The 27,733-nt window shown below is 39.4% G+C and overlaps 1 protein-coding gene across 1 annotated transcript; it reads left to right on the top strand.

Moving 5' to 3' along the window:
- Positions 1-25,641, top strand: dpr12 (defective proboscis extension response 12). The gene is made up of 8 exons (XM_072301822.1): positions 1-520; positions 6,890-7,017; positions 10,268-10,377; positions 16,111-16,292; positions 18,591-18,752; positions 19,791-19,925; positions 21,751-21,964; positions 25,314-25,641. The coding sequence occupies exons 3-8, from the start codon at positions 10,284-10,286 to the stop codon at positions 25,421-25,423; spliced, it is 897 nt and encodes a 298-aa protein (XP_072157923.1). The 5' UTR covers positions 1-520; positions 6,890-7,017; positions 10,268-10,283; the 3' UTR covers positions 25,424-25,641.
- Positions 25,642-27,733: the final 2,092 nt, after the last annotated feature.

Genomic DNA, 27,733 nt, shown 5'->3' with positions numbered 1-27,733 from the left:
ACGAAAAGGGTGTGATGCGCCTGTTTTCTGTGCCGAGTACTCCAAATACTCCATTTAACTTGACCTCCGCCTACTGACAAATATTCCACGAAAGTTCGTTTCGCCCTTACGCTTAATTATACCCGAGTTAAGGCCGTCTGCCTCCGTGTGTGTGCGTCTTGATTTCTTTGCGAGCCAACGTCCCCCGTTTTCGCGGTCGGGCAAGTTTTTTTACGAGTCCCTGGTCAGTTCCGTCGAGCAAGCTGTTATCAAGTGTTTTTTCCTCCCCTCGACATTTTTCCCACCGAGATACAAATATCACGGGGGCCCTTTGTTTCCTTTGCGTTACTTTGTTCCATTGTTGTCTATGAATAGACGATTCGGAATCATCAAAGGCGTTACTTCTAGTTTCTTGTATAAAAATCGCCTCGTTTATGCCCTCGCCTCTCAAACTTGTATTTAGTGCGCTTCATGGTACCTCCTTAATCCCTGTTACAACCTGGATATCCTGGGCTTAACCAAGATTGAACTTTCGTCCGAGGTACGTCGCATCGCCAGTTCTAGAGACTTTTTCTCCTCTTTTTTTTAGCATGGAACTTTCATTTACATTATTATTTAAACTTTTCGTTTTCCAATTAAATACCTATTGCGTCTGGGTCATGATTTTCTGTGACCTAGGAGGGAGTTTTTTAAATAAAAGATATCACTCGTATGGTAACCATTTCATAGTTTTCTAAAATGCTAACATTCAAATACGGGGAAATGATCGGATGATTAGTGTGAACAATTTTTCACCCTAGAACAAGGAAGCATGTAATCTGTGACATTTTTTTCATTAACAAATCACTATAGTGAATAAAAATGAACTTTTGTTGCTGTACGCTTGCGCTCATTCAGTCTTATTAAAACTGCAAAGGAGTTGTGGCTCCAAATTTAGTGCTTTTTTTAATGCCAGTCTCAAATGAGGTAATTTAAGATATTGTTGTAACTAATGACTCTCATTTCAAAGGTTCCCACCCTCTTTTGTGTTTTGTGTACACCGTCGAGTTGAATTTCTTTCTCTTTTTCTGCATCAATTAACTGCTGAATCCTATTTCTCTCATATTTTCTCATTTAATTAAAACAGCAGTTGTCTTACCCCCATAAAATCACGCAAATCTAGCGCGATGCTATTCAAGGAAAGACGGTTTACGTTTGATTTGTTCCGCATTGATCTCATAGGGGAGATTTACTTGAAATTATCGATCATTGCACGGAAATCAAAGTGTTAAGGGTTACCCCCTAAAATTTTGGTACTTTATACGCCAATTTGTCGGATGATATGGGCATTTCCAATTAGTTGTGATAGTGCCGCAACATGTTGGTTAGTAACCTAATTTATTGGGGCACTATCACAATTGATTGGGGTACTACCATAAATGATCGGGGTACTACCACAATCAATTGGGGTACCACCGAAATCGATTGGGGTACTACCACAATTATTTCGAAATGCTCATATCATCCAAGAACCCATATCTCTTTTTCGGTGCGCAAAATTCGCGAGAGAAAATCATAACTCAGAACACTTGGTCACTCAATATCTGAGATCTTTCACTTTCAAATAGATTCAGAAGACGAATCACACAACAGAAATGTACAAGCAAAATATGAAAAAAGAAAATATGAAAGGAAAATAAATGCAAGAAGAGGAAGAAGAAGGAGAAGAAATCCAAGTGTGTCGGCACCGCACCTGTCGTGAACAGAGCTGAAGCAAGAATTTTCTCCGGGGTTGGGATTGGGGGAGGGGGCGAGGACAAGAACTGACAAGCTCCAGAGAATCGCAGAGAATGGCATTTTTGCATTGAAATTTCAGGTTATAGGGAGGTGAAGGGCTCAGACTCCTTTTCTTTCTCCCCCGGCTACGCCCCGAAGCAATGGAATTCTATTAACTTGTCCGTTGCAACGATACTTTTCACGAGATCCAAACGATCGGAATTCTTGAAAAGTTCTATCCGACTCTTAATCTAACAACATCGAGAAAAAACACTTTGTCCCATGAACCTAAAAGCCCCATTAAGACAGTAAAGCAGATTGAACCATTAATTTTTCCCGGCGGAATCTAAATTTTCTGGAAAACTTGTGAATTTTTTTCTGTGAAGTGAATCCTAAAATTCAGATAAACCTACATAAATAACCTAAGTTGAATATATAAAATAGAATAAATGTAAGTATAACTAAAGAAAAAATTAGTTGAACCAGATAATATCCTATTATTATTTCCTTACCTCTATATCCCTTTCATGATGTACACAAGCCCACAAACCAAACAAGACATACCTCCATTAGATATCAAATTAATCAATTATTTTTTAGTCCAACCCATAATCCTAAACCACCATTGCACCATTGCATTTTCTCTAGCTCGTATAAAAAAAGCAGGGATAAAGTTTCATAAAGGAGGATATCGATAAGGGCCATTTTCGGGCCCACCCTGAATCTTCTCCCTGAATTTCCTCTTTTCTGCGAGTTTTTGTTCTTCGAAGATCTACGGGATGCGTCATAATTTGGCCTTTTTCGGTCTCTTTCCGGGTCTGATAATGACCTAATCTTGGGTCTGAGGGCTGATTTTGGCGAGAAATGCGGGTTTCGTGGGTTTGAGGCCGAATTCCACATAGCCATGATTTTTGCGAAAATTGACCTTCAAGCCCCTTGTGTAGGCCATTATTCGACCTGAAAAGTGACCGCAAAAATGACCAAATCACGATACACAAAACAAAAAGGAGAAAGGAAAAATGGAGCAATCCTATTGGTGGAGGCGGGTGGATACATAATAGACTGAGAAGGAAGAGAATCAACAGCTAAGGGCAGCCCACGAAAGACCTTATAGTTAATGAATTACTTTCCTCTTTGTCCATATGAGCCGCTCGTTTCAACCAATAGGATCGCTCCATTTCCCCTTTCTCCTCTTTGCCTGTCGCTTTGTTTGTATACTCCTACAATTCCAAAATCAGCCCGGCTGTATGCTGATTTTTTCAAATCCACCCAATTAGTTTCTTTATCCTTAACTTCATTTTTCCTATGCGTATTCACAATTTTAGCAGTGATCACGATAAGTTATGATTTGATCGGAGATTGTATGGCTTTTATCGATAGCTATTTATCGCATTATTATCAAACAAAAAATTGTGATACATTCAGATAAACTTTCGATTTTATCGCTCGCGATTTGATAGAGTTAAAATTGCGATAAGATTGAGGATAATCGATCAGATATTGATGCTCCTAGCGATATAATCGTAAAAAATCGCAGCTCAATTTAAAAATATCGCCAATATATAAATGATTTTTCTGTTGAAAAGTACTTCTTGGGTCTGGCAAATCCATGCATAGCTCTGCGAATTTGTGGGGAAATTTTGTGCCACGCACTGAAAAAAAAATCTCGGTGTATTTACTAAGGAAAGGGTAAAATTACCAAGAATTCAGGGTTCTATTTCATCCCAGTTTTTTCTTGGTAAAATTACTATTAATGGAATTGGTAATTTTACCGAGAAATTTCCGTAAAATTATCGACTTTCTCGGTAATTTTACTGGACCCCGGCAAAAACGCCAATATTTTTTATCGACTGTGGTAGAATTACCGAGATAAAATGGCAAAGTTACCGGGAATTGATTACCAGTAAAAGTGGTATTCTTTACCTGAAAAAAAAAAAACAGTAAAAATACCGGTTTTTAGGTAAGCTTACCAGTCTGTCTTGGTAAAATTACCAATAATTGGTAAAAAAAGTGAGATGGTAAAGGTACCAACGGACTTTGGTAAAAACGCCGAGAATTTTTTTTCAGTGCGAGGACTTGCCGAGAGTTGAATCGATTACAAGCCACGACTTGCAGGATCACTCCAATTTTGAGAACGTTGGTCTGAATACGCTCTTAAGTCGAGAGGGCACTTGCACAAAAAAAGCTGTGGGAGGTGCAAAAATAAAGACGTGAGAACTCCTACGCCCGCGATCGCATGCACGAGTGCCGTGAGCGCCGGGAAAAGTCTAGAACCGTGGCACGGCGAAAAAATAAAAAGAGACCGTTTGATTTGGTATTCCGCTACCGGGCCGTAGAACAAGGCCGTCTGAATACTCGGAGAGTCTCACATCCCTACTTTAGCACTGCCATGATTCTAAGGAAGAACGCTGTGTGAGACCTCAGGCGATGCTATATCTCCTTCTGCGGGACGATTATTGAAATTGATAGACAAAGCTATGGACAAAGAAGATATAGGGAGTATGGAGCGATTCTATTGGTTGAAATGGGTGGTTCCTTTAGACTGAGGGAGAAAATGATGGACTAACTATCGGGTTCCTCGTGGGTTGTAGTTACTTAGTCCATTACCTACGTTCTTTGTCCATTACAACCACCCGCTTCCACCAATAGGATCCCTCCATATCTCTTTTGTCTTCTTTGTCTATAGCTTCGTCCATTAATTTCAATAATCGGCCCGCAGTAAAGAACAGATTCGCTAAGATACTATTGAATATTTCTCTTAAAATATATCAGACGATATTGTTCCCGAATTAATCTAAAACTAGGGGACTCGGCCCCCTGGCCGCTACGCGGCCAGACCCTCGGGGCGTTGTGCGCCCCCAAAGACCGCTTTGTGACCAGCGAAATCGTCGAAATCGCCCGTTGGCGGTTAATGAGGAAATAATTTCAATGGAATAACAAAAATGCAAAATTTCCCGCCAAACACTATTTTTAATGACTTTCTTCCTACTCTAAATTTTGATTCCTTTTTTTGGAAGTCGACCTTGACAGGGCCACATATAGCTGTCCATGATTAAACAAAGGGCTCTGAAAGAAAATACCTACTCTATTAAAACTCTGACCTTTTAACTCCCCTATCACTCCTGCCCATCGACCGTCTCGCTCCCCCTCCTCACCCCGTCCATCGAGTATCTTAAAAATAATTTTATTAGAATAGAGCAGACGATATCAGACAATATTGTTCGCAAATCAAACTAGAATATCTGAAAATTTCAAGGAAAAATATGTATAGTTTTTTTTCAAAACTAAGTATTTTCTGAGAGGATTTGGCAACATGCTTGCACGACGTGTTTCCCTAGCACGACAGAGTAGCGCATCGGAAAAAAAATGTTTATTTTAAAAACGTTTCATCTTAATCTTTAAAAACACTTTTTTTATAAGTTAATAATATATTCTTTTAAAACAGTTTAAGAAACAGTTTCGTCATTCTTAGCTCTAGCAAACCTCTTGTTAAAAAAATTTTACTCGTGTTTGGTTTCAAAAATAATAAGGCGATTGAGAACTATTTTTGAAAACCCATTTAAAGTGTAAAATACATATTTAATAATTACCTGAACGTATATTTTCAAAATATGTCTATAAAAATGTTCACAAATGTTATCAAAATAATTAAAAAGTGACCTAAAAATACATTGAGAACGCACATACACACACATTATCATAGATAAGCAAAGAAAAAGACGCGCGTTGATGACGGCGCAGTGATACGACTATTCGTGCTTGATGGATGTCCATGTTGCATTTGCAAAAATGAAGGCGCGATGTCGCGAGCCATGAACTCGCGATGCTCCGCCCAATGCTGCTATGAGGTGTACTTTAGATTCGGGAGGAAAGTTAAAAAACGAGGCTTGAACTTCTCTTCTATCTTTGGCTGTGTTACTCAAGTAGCCCCTTGAAGCACCACTACAAATAAGACAAACGGAAACTCACACAATATGGAAATAGAGAGAAACGATGCATGTTGATGACGGCGGAAAGACATAACTATTAGTGCTTGACGAATGTCCGTGTTGCATTTGCAAAATTAACGGCGCGATGAGACGAGGCGTCAACTCTCAATGCTCCGCTCTATTCTGCTAGTGAGATGTAACCTTCGGGAGAAATGTTAAAATAGGAAGTTCAAATACATCTTTTCTATCTTTGGCTGTGTTGACACTCGATTTTTACTTATTTTCAATCTGACGTATGATTATTTTTTTAAGGGTGTATTTGTAGACTTATACTGAAACTCGTACGTACCGGCCCCATATACAACCCGCGAGGCACGTGTTCCTTGACCTTGTAAGCCTTTGGTCAATTCACCCCGCCTTGGGCATCTAAGGGGTAAACGAGTAGGAATTTCGATTTAATGAATGTGAATTATGTTCACAATAAATTCGAAGTCTAATTTACGAGTTGGTTTAAAAAACTTTCACAAATTCAAAATATTTTGCATATTCTTTTGATGAGGAAATACTGGTGCTTCGATTTGTATCCTCTCCAATGGTCCATCATATTATGGACATGTTGCAGGCAGTCAGCAATCGCCGGCGATTAACATACGTCTTGCACGTTGTCTAGACAAATGGCACCAATAATTCATGCAAAGAACAATGGGGGTTTCATCGGTAAAGGGTATTAAAAACACGAAGCCGGTTTGGAGCGCCTTCACTTTCTTTTGATACTCAAACCTTTGCCACACAATTAGTTTAGTGGCTTATCCGATCCGAACTAAACTGAAAACCAATTTCAATACACGCACAAGCAAATATACCCAGTAGCTTCAACGCACTTAAGGAGAAGAGGCGCTGCTTTCCATTCAGGCAAAATTATAAGCATTTTGATTTGGATTCCATTTTGCAATAAGGAACCACTATCTCTGACTCTCCTACAAAAGCACATATCTGCGTGGGAAACCAATGGCATGTATGTTGTTTCTGAAATGGGCCAGATATAGTGGTTCCTCATTGCGGAATGTAATTCATTTAATATTTCTTTTATTTTTGAATTAAACGTAAATATGTATGCATCAATAAAGAATTGGCAAATTCCGGCGATCGTCAATTGTCTGCTCTCTTTACTAGTTTTCACTGTGCATTGATTATTAATTATTTCGATTTTTGTGGTTATTTTGCAGGATAAGTATGGCCTGACGAGAAAAGATGAGGGCAGCAGCAAAGGAGAAACCAGACCCACCCACCAGCATCAGTTCTTTCCAGATTCCAAAATGCGGTCCCATTCCTCTTGGTTCATATGCTGATCAAGGTAAACATTTTTTTTTTCATTTCCTTCTTCTTTATCTTTTATTTTTATTTATTTAAAATCTCTTTCCGGCCAAAGCATCGCAAACGCCATTTGTGCTTTGGCACGAAGTCGCTAAACTCTTCGACTTGTTCGAAAAACTTATAAACAGATTCATATGAAGTGTAATATTTCTTTTGTCCTTAAAATTAATGCATGAGATTTGCATGAAGGTATGTGCATTTCTTTAAATAAGGATCAAAACAATATTGAGATGACCGCATCATAGCGTCTAAACGTAAATGGCGCTTGTGTTACAGCTGTAGAGGGGGACGATATTTGGAGGGCGAATAGTGGGTCCGCTTTAACTAGAATAAACTAAAATACGTTGCCTGATTTCCTCCCATGTTATATCTTTTTAACCCGATACAAACACGAACCATCTGTAAAACTTTCTGTACATTTTTCCGGATTGGTGAGAAAATACTCGCAAAATCTAATATCACAATGCTGGGTAGTTCCCTGTTAAAAAAATTACGAGAGGTAAGTTGGCAAAGTATAATATGATTAGGCTCGTCTCTACTTGCTAGGTCGTTCTTATAAGGTTAACTATGTTTAAATCTCTATCTATGAGTCGAAGGGAGTATTTAAACTCGTTGTCAGAAGTCAGAACTGCCTCCTATATTAAAAATTGAGATCACCTCTTTTTTTAACATGTTTTATTGTTTCGTTTTTGTTGGTTCAAATTACTGCTGTTATACTTTATATTTATACTGGAGTTTAATGATTTTAGAATTATTGCACAGACGCATTCAGAGATCAATGATAAAGTCACTTGAAGCCAAGGGAATGAAATGGGTGGGAGGAAGTTCTGCACTTTATGAAAAGCTTGAAGTGGAGCACCCGTTAAGCTATTTATACCAGAGCTTTTACTCTGTCGATGGCAAAAGGATTTCTCTCTACTTTTTGTTTGAGTATTCTCAGTTTTCATGTAATTTGTGTTTGATTTGAATATTTATTTGTTAAATGTTTCAATATCTAAGTCCATTTTATCGAATGAATTCGTTTCACTCAAACTTTTAATACTGCCGATTAAATAAATGAGAGAAAATTGGTAATGAGAAATTTTGTGTCTAAATTTTCTAAAAAAAAAGTCTCTGATATCTCATGGTTAAACAATGTATCATCTACCAAATCCTTATGGAAATGCTCATCCAATATGGGAAAGTACGTTTAGGATTGGATCAATGAATTAATGGGTCTGTTGTTAACTTTTGCCGGAGCGAAAAGAGGACTTGTTACTAATTCAAATGCGCTCAAAAATCACGAAGGGTGTACTAGAATAGTCTGAAGTTCACTCCAAACTTCAAAATTCTCGTGAGAGATTTGCACTAGTTGGAGTTTTCTGCTTTAAAAAGTACAAAATATGACGAAATGTAATTTGAGGGACTTGGAGTACGAGGCGCATTAGTGCAGTTTTTGCTATTTCGAGTGATGCATGTTTGAGGTTTCGAAATACATGGATCCTTATGGCAGGTAGAAAGTTCAAACCGACTTTTTGATGCTTAAAAATTGGAATTTGGAAGCGAATTTTTCACAGAATATGCATTCAGACTATTTGTACTTGAAATCGTTAATATCTCAACTTTTTTTTCTTTCTTTCTTTTCTTCTAAAAATGCACTCATATGCCCTGTTTTCCAAGCTCCTCATTAGATACGGACTAGTAGGCTACCTTCCTCGACCGGTAGACCACAGGGCGGTACATTTCCTACTTTTAAGTATATTTGTCTCTTTCCAGTAATAAAAAAATCATAAGAAAACACTGCAAAATCAGCTTATCAAGTTTTCTGTAAAGAAATGGGGGGGGGGGGGGGGGTCGTGCTGAAGCTTCATTGGGAGAATCGCCACTGAGTCTTGACGAGTACCAAGTCCAAAAATGAGCAAAGGGCAAAGGAGGGCCGGGTGATGAGGAGATGGGTTGGGGGATGTAGGGTGGTTTGGGGGTGGGGAAGAAGCATGCAGTACGCAGTGAGCTATGAGCTTTCCGCCCGGAACCGGAAACCAACATTCCACTCGGCGCCCCTCTCTATGCGCCGTCGGGCGGAAACTGCGTATTGCACCCCCCCCCCCCCTTATTCGACTCAACGAGCCCCTTCTTTGATTAAAACTTCGCGCCCACCATGAATTTTGATTGGGAGATCAAATGAGGGATAAGATACCTTACACCAGGAAGGAGTCTTCATCTAAGTAGAAATTATGTAGCTTATTAGTACTTATTACTTAATTCAATGCTTTTTAGTTTATACTTACTGCGGGCCGATTATTGAAACTTATAGACAAAGCTACAGACAAAGACGACAAAAGGGATTTGGAGGGATCCTATTGGTGGAAGCAGGTGGTGGCAATGGACATAGGAGGTAGGTAATCAACTAACTGACGGCAACCTACTAAAGACCCGACAGTTAGTCCATCATTTTCTTCCTTAGTCTATAAGAACCAACCATGTCAACCAATAGGATCGCTCCATACTCCCTATGTTTTTCTTTGTCTACCGCTTTGTTCATTAGGTTCAATAATCGGCCCGCTGGTTGTATAATTATTAGTGATTCATATGTGCTCGGTACTCGAGAGTATGAAAAACAGGGTCATGGCTTTGTCATTAGTAGAAAAAGGAGAGGAAGAAGACCGAAGTAAAAATATTTTTGAAGAAGCCGCTGAAATATTTCTTCTTGAATCATTAGTAAAGTTGCTTTAATTATGCAACTTTCAGCTTCATATTAGTGAGTTTCTCCGTGTTATAAGAGTCTTTTTTTCTGAATTCAAAAGAAAATTTCCATGGCCGCTGATCCAAGAATATCCCCCTTTTTCGTTGACAGCCAGCACCGTCTTGTTGCAATGGTCTAATGTTCTGGTTTATTTTCTAAATTTGGTCATGGTCAAGTTCATGGTCTAAATGTCCTCAAAATTTTTGGAGAATCATTCTTCTCAATTTAGAAAAAATATATTCGAAACATAAAAAAAGTAATAACAATTGCAAAAGAACAGTTTCATGACTTTAGACAGGTCCTTCTAAAAATTTCGGGTGATTCAACATCGCATTTGAAAGAGGTATGATCAAAAAATTTATCACATCGAAAAAGTCGTAATGGTGACGAATTTGTTGAGTGCAAAGGTCTGTTGCTTTTTTTAAAGTAATCCTGCACTACTAATGCAATACATGAATTTATGCAACACATAGACAAATTATCAATACTTCGTCATTCTTGGTTTCAGAACTGGCTGGATTAAAATGAGGAGGAAGAATTCGGTGCTCCAGTTAAATGCAATTTTTATGTTTTACCTATCACATATCTATATAGTCAGCTCTTCTCAATTTTTCAAGGGTAAGTTTCGTCGTCACTTTAACTTTTCTCCTGCATGATTAAACTTACGATTCTTTTCCACTTTTTCACGACAACTTTACATACTTAATTCTACAAGCCTTCCAATTCCTGCCATCTCTCCCTCCCTTTTTCTCATTCTCTCCCTCTAGCGATCTAAATTCTACTTTCTTCTGCTCCACAGATAGAATTGAGTGAGAAAAAGTTTGCTACTTCAACTTTTATTACTTACAAATATTTTTCCTCTCTATTTTAATCACTCCATCTGAACCCATTCCTAGTCCATATTTCTTCATTTGAGTCTCAAGGAACCGTGGAAGTTCAGGCAGTGTAGTCCACTTTGTATCCACACGGAAAAAAAGTGTTAGGGGCTATCCCCTAAAATTTTAGTACTACCCCAGTCTGTTGGATGATATGAACATTTTCAATTAATTGTGGTAGTATCGCAGCTCAAGTTGGAGTAGGACCGCAACCAGTGTTCGAAACTCACAGGCGCCAATGCGCCAAATGCGCCTAAAAAATCGGCCATGGCGCCCAAAAAATGAAGGCTCTGCGCCAACGTGGCCCCTAAAAATTGCCCCCCTAAAAATCTGAATTTTCATATTCGGTGATTATTCGAAATTTTCAGCACCACAAGTGAAAGCTCTTTCCATTCTTCACGATTTCATCCTTAGTGCTTTTGTCTTCCCCAAGTTACAGCTACTTACTGGTTCTGTGACGGAAACATCTTGCGTCTAACTTTTCACCAAATGCGCCGTAATATATAGGCAAAAAGTCAATTTGGCCCCTAAAAAATCTTCAATGGCGCCTAAAAATCGGGCTTGATGCGCCACATGGCTCCTAAAAATCAATAGTGAGTTTCGAACACTGGTCGCAACATTTGGACCAGTATATCTAATCTAACTTATTGAGGTATATTACCACAATTAGCTGGGCACCACCACAATTAATTGGAAATGCCCGTACAATCCAAAAACTCTTACCTCTTTTCTCCGGATAAATTGGATAAAATAAGGGTAGGGGGTGAGACTTTAACGACGTAATGTACAATAAAATATAATGTCCATATCATGATACTCTCAAATTTACATTTCCTGCACTGTCCTTCATGTCGATTAAATTAACGTGTCAAAATCACGGATTTAGGTCACCTTAACTTATATCGTGGCTCACTAGATTTACGTCAGCTCATCTTTTTCCAGAAAAAAAAAATAAAAAAAATAAAATTCAGGGCCTTATTAAAGTGTCGTCGGTACTAGTGCTAAGTCGGCAGTTGAAGCGGGCATTAACAAATAAGGCGCTTAAAGTCAGGGTCGGGATACTGAGGTCTAGCGATGGCGGCTTATGACAATAATACGACTGAATCCACCCCGTGTATTTTTTCGCTTATTTTATTCAGTGCAGGGCTGAGCACGAAAGAGAGATGAGTATGGACGGTGAGAATTTTTTTTTTTTTTTGTTGAAATGCAGGACCTCCTCTTCTCCCTTTTTCATGCGTTTCTGCCCTTACAATAAGCGACAATATAATAGTTTCATTTCCGACCCCTTTTTTTTTACACCCCTCCCACGACTTCTTTTCGTAAAGGCCTTGTTAGCTTCGATCGGAAGATTCGTCGCTCCCCATAGGCAAAAGGACATAGCTAAATTTCAACGCTGCAAAAATTCTACTCGTAAATATTATTTTTACCAAGAAACTTTCGGGAATTTGAAACTGAACATTCCGCCAACTTTTCCTCCGCTTACAATCGACAAAATTCGGAACAGAAATTACACGGTCATATTCTTAACAATAATTGAATTATGTCAGTTCGATTAAGATTATTACATTTTGCAATAAGGAACCACTATTTCTGGCCCATTTTAGAAACAACGTACATGCCATTTGTTTCCCTATGCAGATATGTGCTTTTATGGGAGGGCCAGAGATAGTGGTTCCTTATTGCAGAATGTAATCCATATATTTGTGCCTGGAGTGCTTATACTGTCTTGTTTTTTTTTTTCTTTTTTTGTAAATATTTAATCCTAATCAATATCATAGAGTGCAAAATCAAAATCAAAAGATACTCGAGTTCATTTCGCAGCCTCCGAGTGGAGTTCCGTTCCTTCTTCAGGGAAAAAGCGGATTGTAGGATTCTTTAATCCGAATTCCGTCGGGGGATTTTGCGAAAAGATGCGGTCTGGCCAAATTAAAACGAGCAAACGGAGCATCTGATCGGAGAGCGAGCCACAAAGCGTGAACAAATACTCATAATTAAAGAGATTAGTTGCACACGTTGCGTTTTTAAGCACCCTGCTGAGCCGCATCCGTTATCCATCGTGCACTAATTAAACCTCTTTAATTACCGCGTTTTGTTTTCATTTGTCACGATGCTCCACTTTTTACGATAATGAGAGCGGTGCGCCTGGTTGTTGCTCCGATCTATGGACAAAAATCGAAGCCTCATCGTTCAGATAAATCATCATGGATCTTGAAGATCTAAAGACGATTTTAGTGTGACGTCACATCTCGTTATAATTTCGATACCTCGAAAGTCGAAACGTGCCCCAAAAAACGAACATGGAGGAATCTGCGGGATATAGGCAGGGGGGGGGGGGGGGGTATTCGCTCGATGACTGTCTATGATCTTATTTTACAATCAATTCTTGTGATTGTGATCTCAAACGTTTTGATAAATGAGTAGCTTTCATGATTTTAAAGTCCCATGGATTATTTGTTTGGTTTCAGGCTAGTTTTAGCTTATTTCGTCAATTGTTCATTTTGTAGGTTATGTTTGTTTGTTGGGGCACATTTCGACTTTCGAGATATCGAACCACCAATATCGCTTCGTGACGTCACCACTAAAATCGTCTGTATGTCACGGTTAAGGTGATTCGATGGACGCCATATTTTGTGTCAGAACGGCATGCGATGTATCGCATCAATCGGTTCCATTTTCTCAGCTACTCGTCATTTTTCTCCAATTTTGAGATCGCAATTCTGTTGTCAGGAGACTAAAGCACTCACTTACCAATTTTAACAAAGAAATTCAACGTAATAAAGGCGTGGTTTTTTTAGAGAAAAAATATCGCATTCGAGTGCAGTTTCGATATCAGTATCGAATGGGATGTTTTCTCTCTAAAAAAACCACGCCTTTATTATGTTGAATTTCTTTGTTAAAATTGGTAAATGAGTGCTTTAGTCTCCTGACAACATAATTGCGATCTCAAATTTGGAGGAAAATGACGTTGTGTCAGAACGGCATGCGATATATCGCATCAATTGGTCCCATTTTTTCAGCTACTCGTCATATTTCCCCAATTTTGAGATCGCAATTCTGTTGTCGGGAGACTAAAGCACTCATTAATCAATTTTAACAAAGAAATTCAACGTAATAAAGGCGTGTTTTTTTTAGAGAGAAAATATCCCATTCGATACTGATATCGAAACTGTTCTTTGTCTATAGCTTTGTCTGTCAATTTCAATAATCAGCCCGTTGGTCGGAACGAAAAATTTTCAACTTATTAAGGGACTTATTCAACTTAAGGGAAAACACCGTAACTTTAACTCTCGATAGTTGCCAAATTTCCCCGGATATACCATGAAAGTTTCAGTAGAGTTTATGAATATTTTTCTGTGAAATTTTCAGATATTAGGTGATTCGATGGACGCCATATTTCGTGTCGGAACGGCATGCGATATATCTCATCGATTGGTTCCATTTTTTCAGCTACTCGTCATATTTCCCCAATTTTGAGATCGCAATTCTGTTGTCGGGAGACTAAAGCACTCATTTATCAATTTTAACAAAGAAATTTAACGTAATAAAGGCGTGGTTTTTTTAGAGAGAAGACATCGCATTCGATACTGATATCGAAACTGCACTCGAATGCGATATTTCCTCTCTAAAAAAACCACGCCTTTATTACGTTGAATTTCCTTGTTAAAATTTGGTAAGTGAGTGCTTAGTCTCCTGACAACAGAATTGCGATCTCAAAATTGGAGAAAAATGACGAGAAGCTGAAAAAATGGAACCAATTGATGCGATATATCGCATGCCGTTCTGACACAAAATATGGCGTCTATCGAATCACCGTAAAAATCTATATGTCACGGTTAATATACGCGGATGGTACTAAGCATAGGAGACAAATCTACATTTGACCGCGTTGAGCAGCAAGGAACCAAGCCACATCGCTCATTACCCAATTTAATTGGGCAATTAAATTTTTCACATGAAAACGGTTGTGCAGATTTTTGTGCAAATCTCAGTGAATGATCCACTTAGCACGAGGCAAATTCCATAACATTTTTAAAGGAATCCGCACAAACGTTCTTATGTGAAAAATTCAATGGTCCAGTTTTTGGCAATAGCTTATGTGGTCAGAGCCGGATCCAGCAATTTGGCAACACCTGATTTCGTCCATTTAAACCTGTGCTAAGTAATCGATTCTTGTCGGAGCACCTGGTCCTCCAAGAATCGATAGATTTCCATAGGTTTAAATGGACAAAATCCGGTGTTGCCAAGTTGCTGGATCCACCAATGGATGTGGTTTGGTTCCTTTCTGCTAAACGCGGTTCAATTGATTGGGTCTATTTAAGGAGGGCCAATCTGTTTAGCGGATGAGTTTGGCCTTAATTAAGTCGTATTAAGGCTTGTTTGGGGTAATCAAATTCCAATTCTATCTGATTGGTACTAAAAATTCCAGGAGTATAACAACTAGGCTCGACCTTTTGTTCATATAATGCAGTTGGTTCGTTACTGCGACTAATCTCTAGTTCACCCCTGGGGATGAATTTTGTCGGCTCTTTCACACAGGGATGCAACATCCATCGATGAGTCGCCAATCGCACCACCAGCCAATCAGAAGTGCTAAGCCGGACTTAAGTGCAGTCGAGACTTGCCCTAGCTATATTTAAGCGCGGTGGAAGGGCCAACATAGTTTGGTCTCTATGATTCAATTGACTTCATGCCTTTTTAGAACCTCAAAGAGGAATGATTTCGAGATTTCTTTCTATAGTAGATATTTATACTTAATCAGAAACTTGTGCTTCTCCTCTGTCTAGATTTTCACCGTTTGGTCATTAATACTTGTGTTAATGTATTCTTAATTTGTAAGGAAAAGATCGAAAAAATGCTGTAGTATTTAAGGCGGAAAATCCGAATTGGCTTAAAGTTCATTCGAAATCCGTCAGCTCAACCTTTTCTTGGTGCTTTAAATACAAGAGGCTCTCTGATATTTTCCTTTAATCACAATGGCAATTTTGCAGGACGAAGAGAAAACTTAGCCATTTTTGTAATTTTGAGGTTAGATTTGAAATGTTTTCATACACCACAGCGTCATTACAGCGCTCCTCAACTGAATTGAAAGAAAAATCAGCTTACATATGTATTTTATACTGCAGAATGCGGCAAAGTTGCTGACTCGTTTTTGCCAAAATTGTCAGTTCGGGTGATAATGTTCCTCAGCCCTTGAATTGGAGTCTCTACAGAAAATATCACTTTAAAAACTGATTATGAATTAAACTTCAGGAGGTCTTTGTTATACGTTTTCTGAATTATTTCGCCCCTTGCCGTCAGGTATACTACGCAACGAGTCAACATTAAGTATTTACGGTCATACATTCAAAGATAAGAGTTTGAATGAGTCTTCGTTCTTTTTCTGGCATGCCTCCATCCTTTAATCTCAATCTATAAAGTTGCTTCAGTTGTGGCAATTTACTGTTGATTTACACTGTATTCCCGATGGGTCTTCCAGGAAAGCGAGAAACGAGGGGACGAGACCTGTTCGGTTGGCAGCAGTTGTGGTATTCCAGTGGAGATGACTACCAGCAGTTCAACGAGCCAATTTTTATCAACAACACAGTTACCGATCGAACCGTCCAACTTGGTGCTACCGCCTTCCTCAATTGTAGTGTTAGAAACTTAGGCGAGCGAACGGTGAGTTTCTTCCTGAAAAATTCCACTAGTCTACATACATTTTTTTAGTATTATGTAAATTTTAGGAGCAATTTTATGCACCCGGAGGTATGAATCTGCATATAAGGAAATGTTTGGCTAGTTGTTGAGGTTTGATTTTCGTCCTAGTGTATACGTTTTAACACAGTAAACAGAGATTAAACGGGGGAAAAATTTAGATGTTTTAAAAGTGAAAAAAATAACAAATGTAAATATAATATAGTTAAAATGCATTCTCATTATCTTAGATAATTGAAGCACTGGTTGAGGGAATGACTCGGTTGCGATGTTTCAGAGTCTCCATGGATAATTTATATTTTAGAGAGGCATTTAATGGATGATTTGTTCAGAAACATTGTAAAGCCGTAAAGAATGTTTGGAGAGAGTTTTAAAAAAGTACATGCATTTACTTTCCTTCTACTAGACGGAAAATTGGCAACTATTAGCAGAGCAAACCGAGAAGTGCCCTTGCCGCACCCAGAACTTTAACTTAGTTCACATCCGTCAATTTTTTAAGTTTGAGCTTAAGTTTGAGAGATACTTGAACCCATTCCTGCATTATCATCCTGATATTTTCCATCGAAGTCTTGGATTCAAAATACCGAGACGTATTTTTCAGCTGATAGCGCACCAAAATCTGAAATTTGAACTTGTTGACCTGTGAGAATCTACCTCTTTCATTCGTATTTTCGTATATGTTCTGTTTTGATATCAAGTCTTGATTCGGCTTCTAATTTTATGAGAAGAGTATGAAGCTCTTCTCTCTTCAGGGTTAGCAGAAACGAATATAATATGGGGAAACAATACATATGAGATAACATGTTGTAAAACGCAACAAAATCTTTTGTTGGGGAATGGGGAGAAAGATGCGAAGTGTTTCCTGACTGCCGCAAAAGTTCATGGGTAGTAATTAATAATAAATGGGCATATTTCCCTCTACTGAACAGGTCAGGGCACATGCGCTCCTGACCGGCTATTGCACGTCATCAATTCGATTTACAGAAGAATGCCTTTGGAGATACACACATAAGAGCCGCGGTTTCACAGTGTTCTCTGGCGCTCTGCGACACCTAGCCACGGTAGCTCCCTATCTCTCCATAGTTCTTAAGGGAGTTTGCACTCCCTGAATCCCCTTGTAAAACCCCCTGTCGCCATTCTTATACTGGACGTTACCTTCGTCTCATCCAATCAAGCATCTTCTTCGGCAGCCTTTCCTCTGACATCCTATTAACATATCGACGGTGAAACTACCAAACCACGTATCTCGGTTTGCGACGTCGCAGACTTCCTGTCATACTTTATTTTTTAAATGAAAAACTACTTAACATCCAGTCTTGAAAATTTCTGTGATTTTTTCTCTTTGTGTGGAGAAAATTCCGTGAAAATTTCAAGGAATGATATTGATTTGGTCTACTTCAAAAAAATAAAATGTGAGCGTAGATTTTTAAACACCGCAAACGAGATACGTGGTTTGGTAGTTTCACCGTCGATATGGGCCTTTCGAGAAATGGCTCATATTTTGTCATATTTTACCACTCACTCGACATGTGAGAGTCTTTCCCACTCTTCTCTGTAGGTATGAAAATGAATCTGAATCTGAATCTGAATCTGGGTTTGATTTCTGATTACCTACGCTCAAGAAGTGGCGTGGCATGCTTTGCGATATATCGATTGATCTGCCTTTAAAACCATGGAAAAGAGTCGATAAACAGGATGTTCGCATTGAACATGCAATCGATTAATAATCGATTTTTCACCATAGGATCAAATGGGAATATATCGATAATCGACCATTCACGCCTCGCCACTGTACACAAACTGTTCAGATTTGTTTCCCCTGTCCTAACTATTTGTATTGCAACTACATATTATGTACAAGTGAAGAGGACATGATTACTCAGGAGAAATGGGAATTTTACGTCAAAATACATGGCCCCTGAGCAGTTCTATCATCATTGGCGGATCCAGCAAATTGGCAACATGCCTTTCCTCCATTTAAACCTATGAAAATGTATCGATTCTTGGTGGGGCCAGATGCTCCATCAAGAATCGATTATTTAGCATGGGTTTAAATGGAGAAAATCCGGTGTTGCCAAATTGCAGGATCCGCCTCTGTCCATCATATAATATTACGTAGAGAGCACGATCATTTTGCTTTCCATCACAGTGCCAGCGCAGTGATATCTGCGATCGTTACTTGATATACCCCAGTCAAGTATAAATTTTCTAAATAATGTTCCTTTCCTTTCAATTTTTAATTTGTTTCTTTGTTTGATGTAGATTTCTTGGGTGCGTCGGCGTGATTGGCACATCCTAACCAGTGGCCTTGTCACCTACACTAGCGATGAGAGATTCCAAGTCCTACATTTAGAGGGATCCAATGACTGGATCCTTCAGATCAAGTATGTGCAACGAAGAGACAACGGCACTTACGAATGTCAGGTAATTTGAACATGAGAGTTGCACATCCTCTTGTAAAAACGGTCGCTCGAGTATTATGGGAGCCACTCACGAGAATGTGAGGAGGAGGAAGAGGAAGGGGGTCTGAGCTTGCCGTACCAGGTCTTACGAAGGAGAAATGGTCAAGTTCAGTCTTACGTAAGCCTCCCCTTTTAAAATATGTAAATATTTTCAAGGAGAATGATTTTTTCAGCTATTTTCTAAGCTACATTAGTTATTTTCTCGAGGGGGGGGGGTGAGAAAGTCTTACAAAATTCAAATGAAGGGGTGAAAAGTTATTTTACAGGTGTCTTTTACGCGAAGGTAGTCTTTAAAACATATCCCTGACTTGACACAACTTTTTCTCTAATAAATAAATAATTAAAAATTAAAAGTAAAAATGATAGTTGCGGTACTTTTCCTATACCCAAAGACCAAGAGAGATCCTCATCTGGTAATAAAACAATCAGGGAAGCTTATACTCAAGGGACTCGAAAATACAGCTAGATAAAAGACGCGCGATGATGACGGCGCAGTGATACGACTATTCGTGCTTGATGGATGTCCGTGTTGCATTTGCAAAATTGAAGGCGCGATGTGGCGAGCCGTGAACTCGCGATACTCCGCTACATGCTGTCAAGTGTCAATGAGGTGCATTTCAGATTCGGGAGAAAAAGTTTTAAAAAAAACGAGGGCCGATTACGTCTGTTGTATCTTCGGGTGTGTTGCTCACGTATTCTTTTAAAGCACCACCACATAAAAGACAAACGGAAACAAACAAAATTTGGAAATAGAGCATGGGAAGGGACGCGCGTTGATCACGGCGCAGGGATACGACTATTCGCGCTTGATGGATATCCGTGTTGCATCTGCGAAATTGGAGGCGCTATGACGCGAGAAAAAACTCGGGGTTAAATCAATTTAATAGTTTCACTTGCCAAAACACCAAAATTATTTAAATTACATTGCCTAAACTAATGTTTACAAACTTTACGGCCGATCGGTTTTCTCTGGGTGCTAATCATGAATTTTTATACACAGGTGTCGACAGGGGCAGGGATCATATCCCATTTTGTCAACCTGCACGTGGTTGTGCCCAAAGCTCTCATTCTTGGAAGCGGAGAGCATCACGTCAACGAAGGAAGTTCCATCAACTTAGTTTGCATCATCGATAAGGTCAGTGCTTCATTCATCTCTATGCCAATCATTATGTAACATTTATTCAATGCTCGCTAAATACAATTTAACGCACCGGTGAAATTCAAACGCAAAAAACGTAGCCTATCAAGCTCAAATTTTCATTTCAAGCATGTAACTTCATGCAGAATTTCTACACGTAGGTCCAAAATAAAGGAAAACATAAAAACATGGATGGGCGACCTCTATGTGGAAGTTAGAAGCAAAACTCTTGCCGGACATAAATCGACACGGCTCAAATTAATGGTTAGTGCCGGTGTCGTACCATCATTTGATGGAGAGAATCGACAATCCTCTTTTAAATGAGAGAGTTTGTTCCAAATTTTCATGATTTTCTTTTTTTCTTATGGAGCACACATGACAGACATGCCGGTAATTTTGCGGTCGGGTGATGGAGCTCTTAGAGCCCAAAAAGGCAGCCAATCTATAAATTCAAATCAGTGGCGTGGCGTGCTTTGCGATATATCGATTGTTATGCCATTTAAACCTATGGAAATGGATCGATAAACAGGGTGTTCGCAGCGAACACCTTAATAATAGATTCTTTACCATAGGTTTAAATGGCAGAACAATCGATATATCGCAATTCACGCCACGCCACTGATTCAAATTATCCAGTGTGACTTATTATTACAATAACTGTCACGATCCGTCGTTGGCAAAGCACATGTTTGACTTATTTTTGTATAATTTCACTCATTTTTGCGGAAAAACGCTCATTTATGAATATTTTTGGCCATCTTGGTTTGATATTGTAATCTGAACATTGGCAGGGACAGTTTTCGTTTTCAAAGGTTGGCTATTCTTTTGGGTCCCAAAGCTCCAGATTTTGACATGTCCGTACTCTCTCTATATAGGTACTCCGATGGAGATGTTGCATGTGTGAGGAATTTGCGATTTGACTGTTGATTCTTATGTAAAAGTTGGCGAAAAACACGATAGTGCTACTGGTTTTCTCTGAAATCAACTTCCAAGCTCAAAAAAAGCTCTTAAGTTGATACCAAAATAGAGGGGATATCTCACCCTACCCTGAGAGCCCACCTCTACATTAAGACAAACTCTCCACGCAAAGATAGGGAGCAAATGCATTGACAGGGCTGCCACTTTATTTGGGGACTCCAAAACTGAAAATACGGCAACCCTGCTGATATATTTGCACCCTATCTTTGCATGGAGAGTTTGTCTTGATGTAGAGGTGAACTCTCAGGGTAGGGTGGGATATCTCCTCCATTTTGGCCTCAACTTGAGAGCTTTTTTTGAGCTTGGGAGTTGATTTCAGAGAAAACCAGTGGCACCATCGTGTTTCTCGCGAACTTTTACGTAAGAATCAATGATCAAATCGCAAATCCCTCACACATGCAACATCTCCAATGGCAGTGACAGTTTTCGTTTTCAAAGGTTGGCTATTCTTTTGGGCCCTAAAGCTCCAGATTTTGACATGTCCGTACTCTCTCTACATACAGGGTTATTCAAAAGTCACGCACCGCTGGCCATAATTTTAGTTCTAATTCTGATATCGACTTGCGGTTTAAGACGTTTTTCCTCATATCGAGGGGGAGAATTCTTTAGGTACTTTCTAGTTTTTTATCCCCTCGGGAGGAGGGGGGCGGGGGGCAACTCAAAAATTTCAAATGGCCCTCCCCCCTCATGGCCAGTGGTGCGTGACTTTTGAATAACCCTGTAGGTACTGCAACTTATCCTAAGGATTACGTAGATCCGGGTTTTGATTCCTCGGGACTCGGGGAGTCGGCGAGTGAAAGTGGGTCTCGGCGTGGAATAACTCAAGGATTTGCTTTTGTTTCAGAGCCCAATGCCGCCGCAGTATGTGTTCTGGTACCACAACGACCGGATGATCAACTACGACGTGGCGCGCGGCGGGATATCCGTGGAGACAAAGCCGGGCCCGAAGACGCAGAGCATCCTCACCATCGCCGGCGCAGACGAGTCCGACAACGGCAACTACACCTGCAGCGCCTCCAACACCGAGCCGGCCTCCATCTACGTCTTCGTCTCCGAAGGTATTGCAAACCATCCATACGTCGCTTGGTTCCGACGAAAGGGGCGTATCTACATTGAGATGAGCCCGGAAAGCATCGAGTTTAATGGACAACAGGGCTCATCGCGAAACGCAGTTACGCCTTTATGCTAGGGGGGCGACGAATATCCTGACTTACCTGCATGATTGACGTAACACCAATCATCAGTCGCATCGGTGGCATTTAGTGGCGGGTCCTACTGTGGATGACCCCGCGGGCCAAAAATACGAAGTGAATACTGCCTAGAGTACCTATTTTGAGAGAGTATGGCCACTGGTGTTACCACCTCTGATTGGCTCAGCCATCTTAGGCTGATTGGAGCCCTTAGGACCCAAAAATGGCGGACGCCATAAATTAATGTAATGCAAAATGACTCAAAATGTAGTTTTCTTTGCTTTTCGTATCGAGAACTTTACCCAAATGCACTTTTGCGACTTCTTTACATATTTTTAAGGCTAATCGTTTGCAATTTTTGAGAAAAATTATCCTAGATGTAGTAAAGTTGGCAGCAAGTGCGATTGGTGATAACCGTCAAAAGTTGGCAATGACCCCCCTCCCATCCACAAAAACCAAAACAAAGCACCGCCATTTTTGGGTCCTAAGCCTCTCCATGGGGCTCAGTGGCCATACTCTCTCATAGGTACTCTAATACTGCCGTGCTAGGGAACGCCGTGTGAGCCTTCAGACGTTGCCATTTTTCCTTCATTAAGAATTAATTTACTGGAAAAAGTGTGAAAATTTCTCATCCAAATTTTCAGACAATATTACTCGCAATTTAGTCTAAAACATATCTGAACATTTCCAGAAAAAATATGCATAACTTTCCTAGAAAATACAGGTTTTATTCGAGGAAATTTGGCAACTCTCAAATGTTCATGTGCCGTCCTTCCGTAGCACGGTAGAATAAGACACGGAGCGAGAGAAAAAGTAGGGCTAGACTGCCGAGCTTAGGAAAAACGTCGTATGAGCCTTCGGGCGTTGCCAGATTCCCTTCGATAAAACCGAATTTACTGGAGAATTTTTAATGTTTTGCACCTTAAATTTTTCGGAGGATTTTGTTTCCAATTTGACCTAAAATACCTGAAAATTTCATGGAAAAATATGAATAATTATCCTCAAAAATACATGATTTATCCGGGGAGATTTGGCAACACTCGAATGTTCAAACGGCGTTCTTCCTTAGTACGGCAGTAGAGTACCCTCATCTATATGGAGAGATATTGACGTATCTAATGCTCTCCTGAGGCCAAATTTCGTCGGTTCTTTCGTGGACATGCGATATCCATCGATGAGTCCAAACCGCACCACCGACCAATGAGAAGCGCTAAATCGGACTTAAGTGCAGTCGAGACTCGTCCTTTAAGTATATTTAAGTAAGTGCGGTGGGAGGACCAACAATGTTCGCCCCTTGATAAAAGCTAGGGGCGGTTAAACAACAATCATGCCACTAATGTCCGTGTGTAGATAGGCGTTTCCAAGAATGAGTCAGAGACGGTGGTCCATTTGATGGAGATCTCAGGTCGAATAAGGAAAGCTAACCATCTTATTTTACTGACAAAAATATTCGTATTCTTGTGTTACATTCAGTCGATGAAAGAAGTGAAGTGAAGCCAACTCAAATTTTGTGTTGCTATCGTATCAATGTCAGTAGCGTGGCGTGCTTTGCGATATATCGAACGATCTGCCATTTAAACCTATGGAAAAGGATCGATAAACAGGGTGTTCGCAGCGAACACCTTAGTAATCGATTCTTTACCATGGGTTTAAATTACATATCAATCGATGTATCGCAATTCACGCCACGCAACTGATCAATGTAGAAAACAGTCAAAACCCCGCCCGCAGAAAAACCGCTTCCTCCATATAGTTTAGTTTGGTTTGAAAGCTTGATTGCGTAATCCAAAAAAACGTATGAATGCATCGGTGCGACTGGTATAGTACACCGTACCTACGGTGCATCAGACCGAATTATTTTAACAGTCAGGGCCGGATTTACGTACATGCAGCCCATGGGCCGCCTGTATTTTGCCGCCCCCTTCTTATTCGTTTTGAAACATCAATAAAAACCATCAAGTGAACGTGCCGGAGGGGGAGAGGCGCATAAGACACGTTTACTCGTGTTGGATACATTTTTTGCGAAAGCCCCATCAACACTACCAGCAAAATTTTACGGAACTTTGCGCGAAAGTTAAGTTCCGTAAACCTATCTCTGTGTGGACAAGGCCTTCCATTTACAAAAAATGAACGAAAAAATCATGAAAGAGCAAACAAAAATGTGGTTTAATAATTTTCATGTCCGCCACCGTGCCGCGTTGACCGCACTCTGTTTGACGCAATGCGTGAAGTATTCGTGCAGTCTTGTAGGCGCTATGCGTTTCGTGCTGACCGCATTGTGTTAGACGCAATGCGTGAAGTATTCATGCAGTCTTGTAGGCGCTAAGATGTGTTACATGCCGACCGCCGCGCCGAGGGCTTCTCCTTAACATCTCAAGTCCTCGTGGTCATCATGTGCCAAATCGTGTGTTTGGTTTCTCTCTTAACTTGACTAATTAAAGGTGCAGTCTCTTGTATCACCGAAAGACGACAAAATTAGCAATTACTATACTCTCACGAAAAAGAGATTTTATCGCCTTTTCTCGTTGGTAATTTTTTTTTCTGAATCCGATTTTTTTCATACCTGCATTTAAAAAAATTGCAAAATTCGCCGCCATGGGCCGCGGCCCATGTGGCCACCCTCTTAATCCGGCCCTGTTAACAGTACGGGGAAACTCAAGAATCAACGCGATCCTTGCGTTGCTTCGTCCTCGAAGTCCCCTTCATATGTTAACCGAACCTTCGTGTTTTTTTTACTCTCAATGCACATGAACAATTAGGAAAGTATGTTATATGATTAAGAAATTCAAACAAAAATTGAAAAAAAAATAAAAAAAAAAACATTATGAAAAGCTGTTGGTTAGTTTTTTTTTCTAAATTGCAACATCGGAATGGAAAATAAGTATTTTTCGACTTTAGCCATTGATGTATATGAAGACTTATCTGTAACAATAGCGGATGTGAAAAATTACATTTTCGAAACACGCTTAAAAAACTGTTTTGTTCACACAATTTAATGTGTTTGGCTCTGGCATAATGTACAGATCTCGAAGATCACATCTCAAGTATTTTCTCAAAATTGTCTCGATGCTAAAACAGTTTTTTGAATGTATTTCGAAAAGGTAATTTTTCACATCCGCTATTGTTACAGATAAGTCCTCATATGTTGATTCGTGATAGAAGTTCATTGTGAATCATGCTACGAAAGTACCTAATTTCTGTTAAATTTGAATTCCAGGGGATAAAATGGCTGCTATTTCACGGAGGAAATCGAGCAACATGGGATGCTCTACTGGTGCCAGGATTCTGCTCGCTGCTTTGCCCATTTTCGGCATCATTATGAGTTAGATGCCCGACGCGTCTGAGCTCCCTATATCTCACCATAGATGGAACATATAAATCAAAGATAAAGTTTATTGAATATTACCGTTACGCATAAGTATGAAACAAAACTATTTTGTACCAATTTTTAGTAATATTTCGGACCAAACTATTTCGAACTATACTTGACTGTAAATACCTGTATTATATTCTGAAAGATAAACTCAGCACTTATTGAAAAGTTACTTTTTTCGTTTGCGTTATTTCATTCATTTTCCTTTTCGTGGGTATTACTCAAACTCGGAATGAAAATAAATACAAACTAGAAAAATCTAAATGAATTAAACGAAGGGCAAGAGGTGGAATCTTAAGATTCATAAGTGGAAAACTGCACAATAATGCATAATATTTGGAACCCTCGATGTAGGCACGACTCTCAGCTCATTTAAACATAGTTCGTTTCAAAAAGTGGCGCCAACTCTGGGGAAAGAATTAAAACGAAAAAAAAAAAACTGAATTCAGTCGAGACTTTTCGGTAAAAAAAATGATTTTGGCAAATGCTAAATCAGTGGTCAAAGAGAGCCCGACAGCTAGATAGGAAAATGTTCGGTTCTTTGTTAACGAGAACGTTTTTAAACCTCAGAGTTGGGCGCTTTTCGAAACGAACAAAAATGTGCTCCCTCTTTTCAATATAAAATGTAATCAAAAATAAAAAGTGCGTTTGAATCTGAAAACAACTTTCCTCCAATACAGTTGAATTTTTTCTTATACTTCCCTACTTGGACGGCTTTCAAAGCATTTTTTAAGTTAATCGATTAGGGTTAATCCAAAACGGATTTGATCATGAGAGCGTTTTTTCATATAAATTTGTTACATACATTCGCGGATCCAGCAATTTGGTAACACCGGAATTCCTCCTTTTAAACCTACGAAAATTCTCGATTTTTGGATGGGCCAGGTACTCCGACAAGAATCTATTAAATCGCATAGGTTTAAATTGGGGAAATTCGGTGTTGCCAAACTGCTGGATCCGCCTCTGGTTACATCTTTCGTGCGTGTCTGTCAAAATTCCAGCCTTAGGGCCTCTGTAAATCCGTCTCTCAGACTTCAGAGACCACTAAAGGATCTAGAATGAAAGAAAAAAAAGTCTGTGTATTTACTAAGAAAAGGGTAAAATTACCAAGAATTCAGGGTTCTATTTGATCCCAGTTTTTTCTTGGTAAAATTACCATTCATGGAATTGGTAATTTTACCGAGAAATCTCGGTAATATTATTGAACTTTCTTGGTAATTTTACTGGACCTCGGTAAAAACGCCAATATTTTTCATCGACTGTGGTAGAATTATCGAGATAAAATGGCAAAGTTACCGGGAATTGATTACCAATAAAAGTGGTATTCTTACCTGAAAAGAAAAACAGTAAAAATACCGGTTTTTAGGTAAGCTTACCAGTCTTTCTTGGTAAAATTACCAATAATTGGTGAAAAGGTGAGATGGTAAAGTTACCAACGGACCTTGGTAAAAACGCCGAGAATTTTTTTTCGGTGTAGAATGAAACAAAAATCGCCCAACGAGGCCCAAGGCGCTGCATCATTCAGCACCGTGGCTGTTCCGGCCCAGATTTGTTCATACAATGGACCACTAGACAAGGTACGAATTTAAGCGATCTGATACATGTTTCTTGACCAGAATTTCACGTAGAAAACGATTCACATAACGAAAATTATGGAAACCAACTCCTAACGAAGATATTAACGTTTTTATTTCACATTGGTTACGAGGAATTTGAACTGCCCGCTCACAAGAAACTCAAAACTCTACGTGAGTCAAATCGCCCACTACAACGGTTTCAGCAAGCTTCTCAATCGAGCAATGTTCATTTCCCATCATGTGTTGTTCAAACTATTAGCAATTTGCTATAACTGAGCCAAAGCGTCAAGATTAAGGTTGCCAGATTTTTATATCGCAGAGACTGTCATGATAACGTTTAGCGCGCGATGTGAATCACGTAGAGCATTGTGTTTTCATGAGCGGGTGGTTTGAATTCACGCATTAAGAATCATTAAATATCTTCGTAAGGAGTTAATTTCGGTAATTTTTGTTGTGTGCATCGTGTTTTACGTAAAATTTTGGTTGAGAAACATGTATCAGAATGCTGAAATTCGTACCTTATCTAGTGGTCCATTGTTATTGGAAAACCAGTATGGCAAGGGCGCAATGATAACTCAGCACCGGAGATATGAAATGTGATAGGTGCTCCAGATATTTCAAAGACACCAGGCTGAAAGTAAAACGTAACTACATGAGGCTAAATTAGTTACCTTACCAGTTAATGTA

The sequence above is a fragment of the Bemisia tabaci genome, chromosome 6 (genome assembly GCF_918797505.1).
Source record: "Bemisia tabaci chromosome 6, PGI_BMITA_v3".
NCBI classification, from domain to species: domain Eukaryota; kingdom Metazoa; phylum Arthropoda; class Insecta; order Hemiptera; family Aleyrodidae; genus Bemisia; species Bemisia tabaci.
The sequence above is the reverse complement of the archived record's forward strand: the minus strand, read 5'-3'. Positions and strand labels throughout refer to the sequence as shown.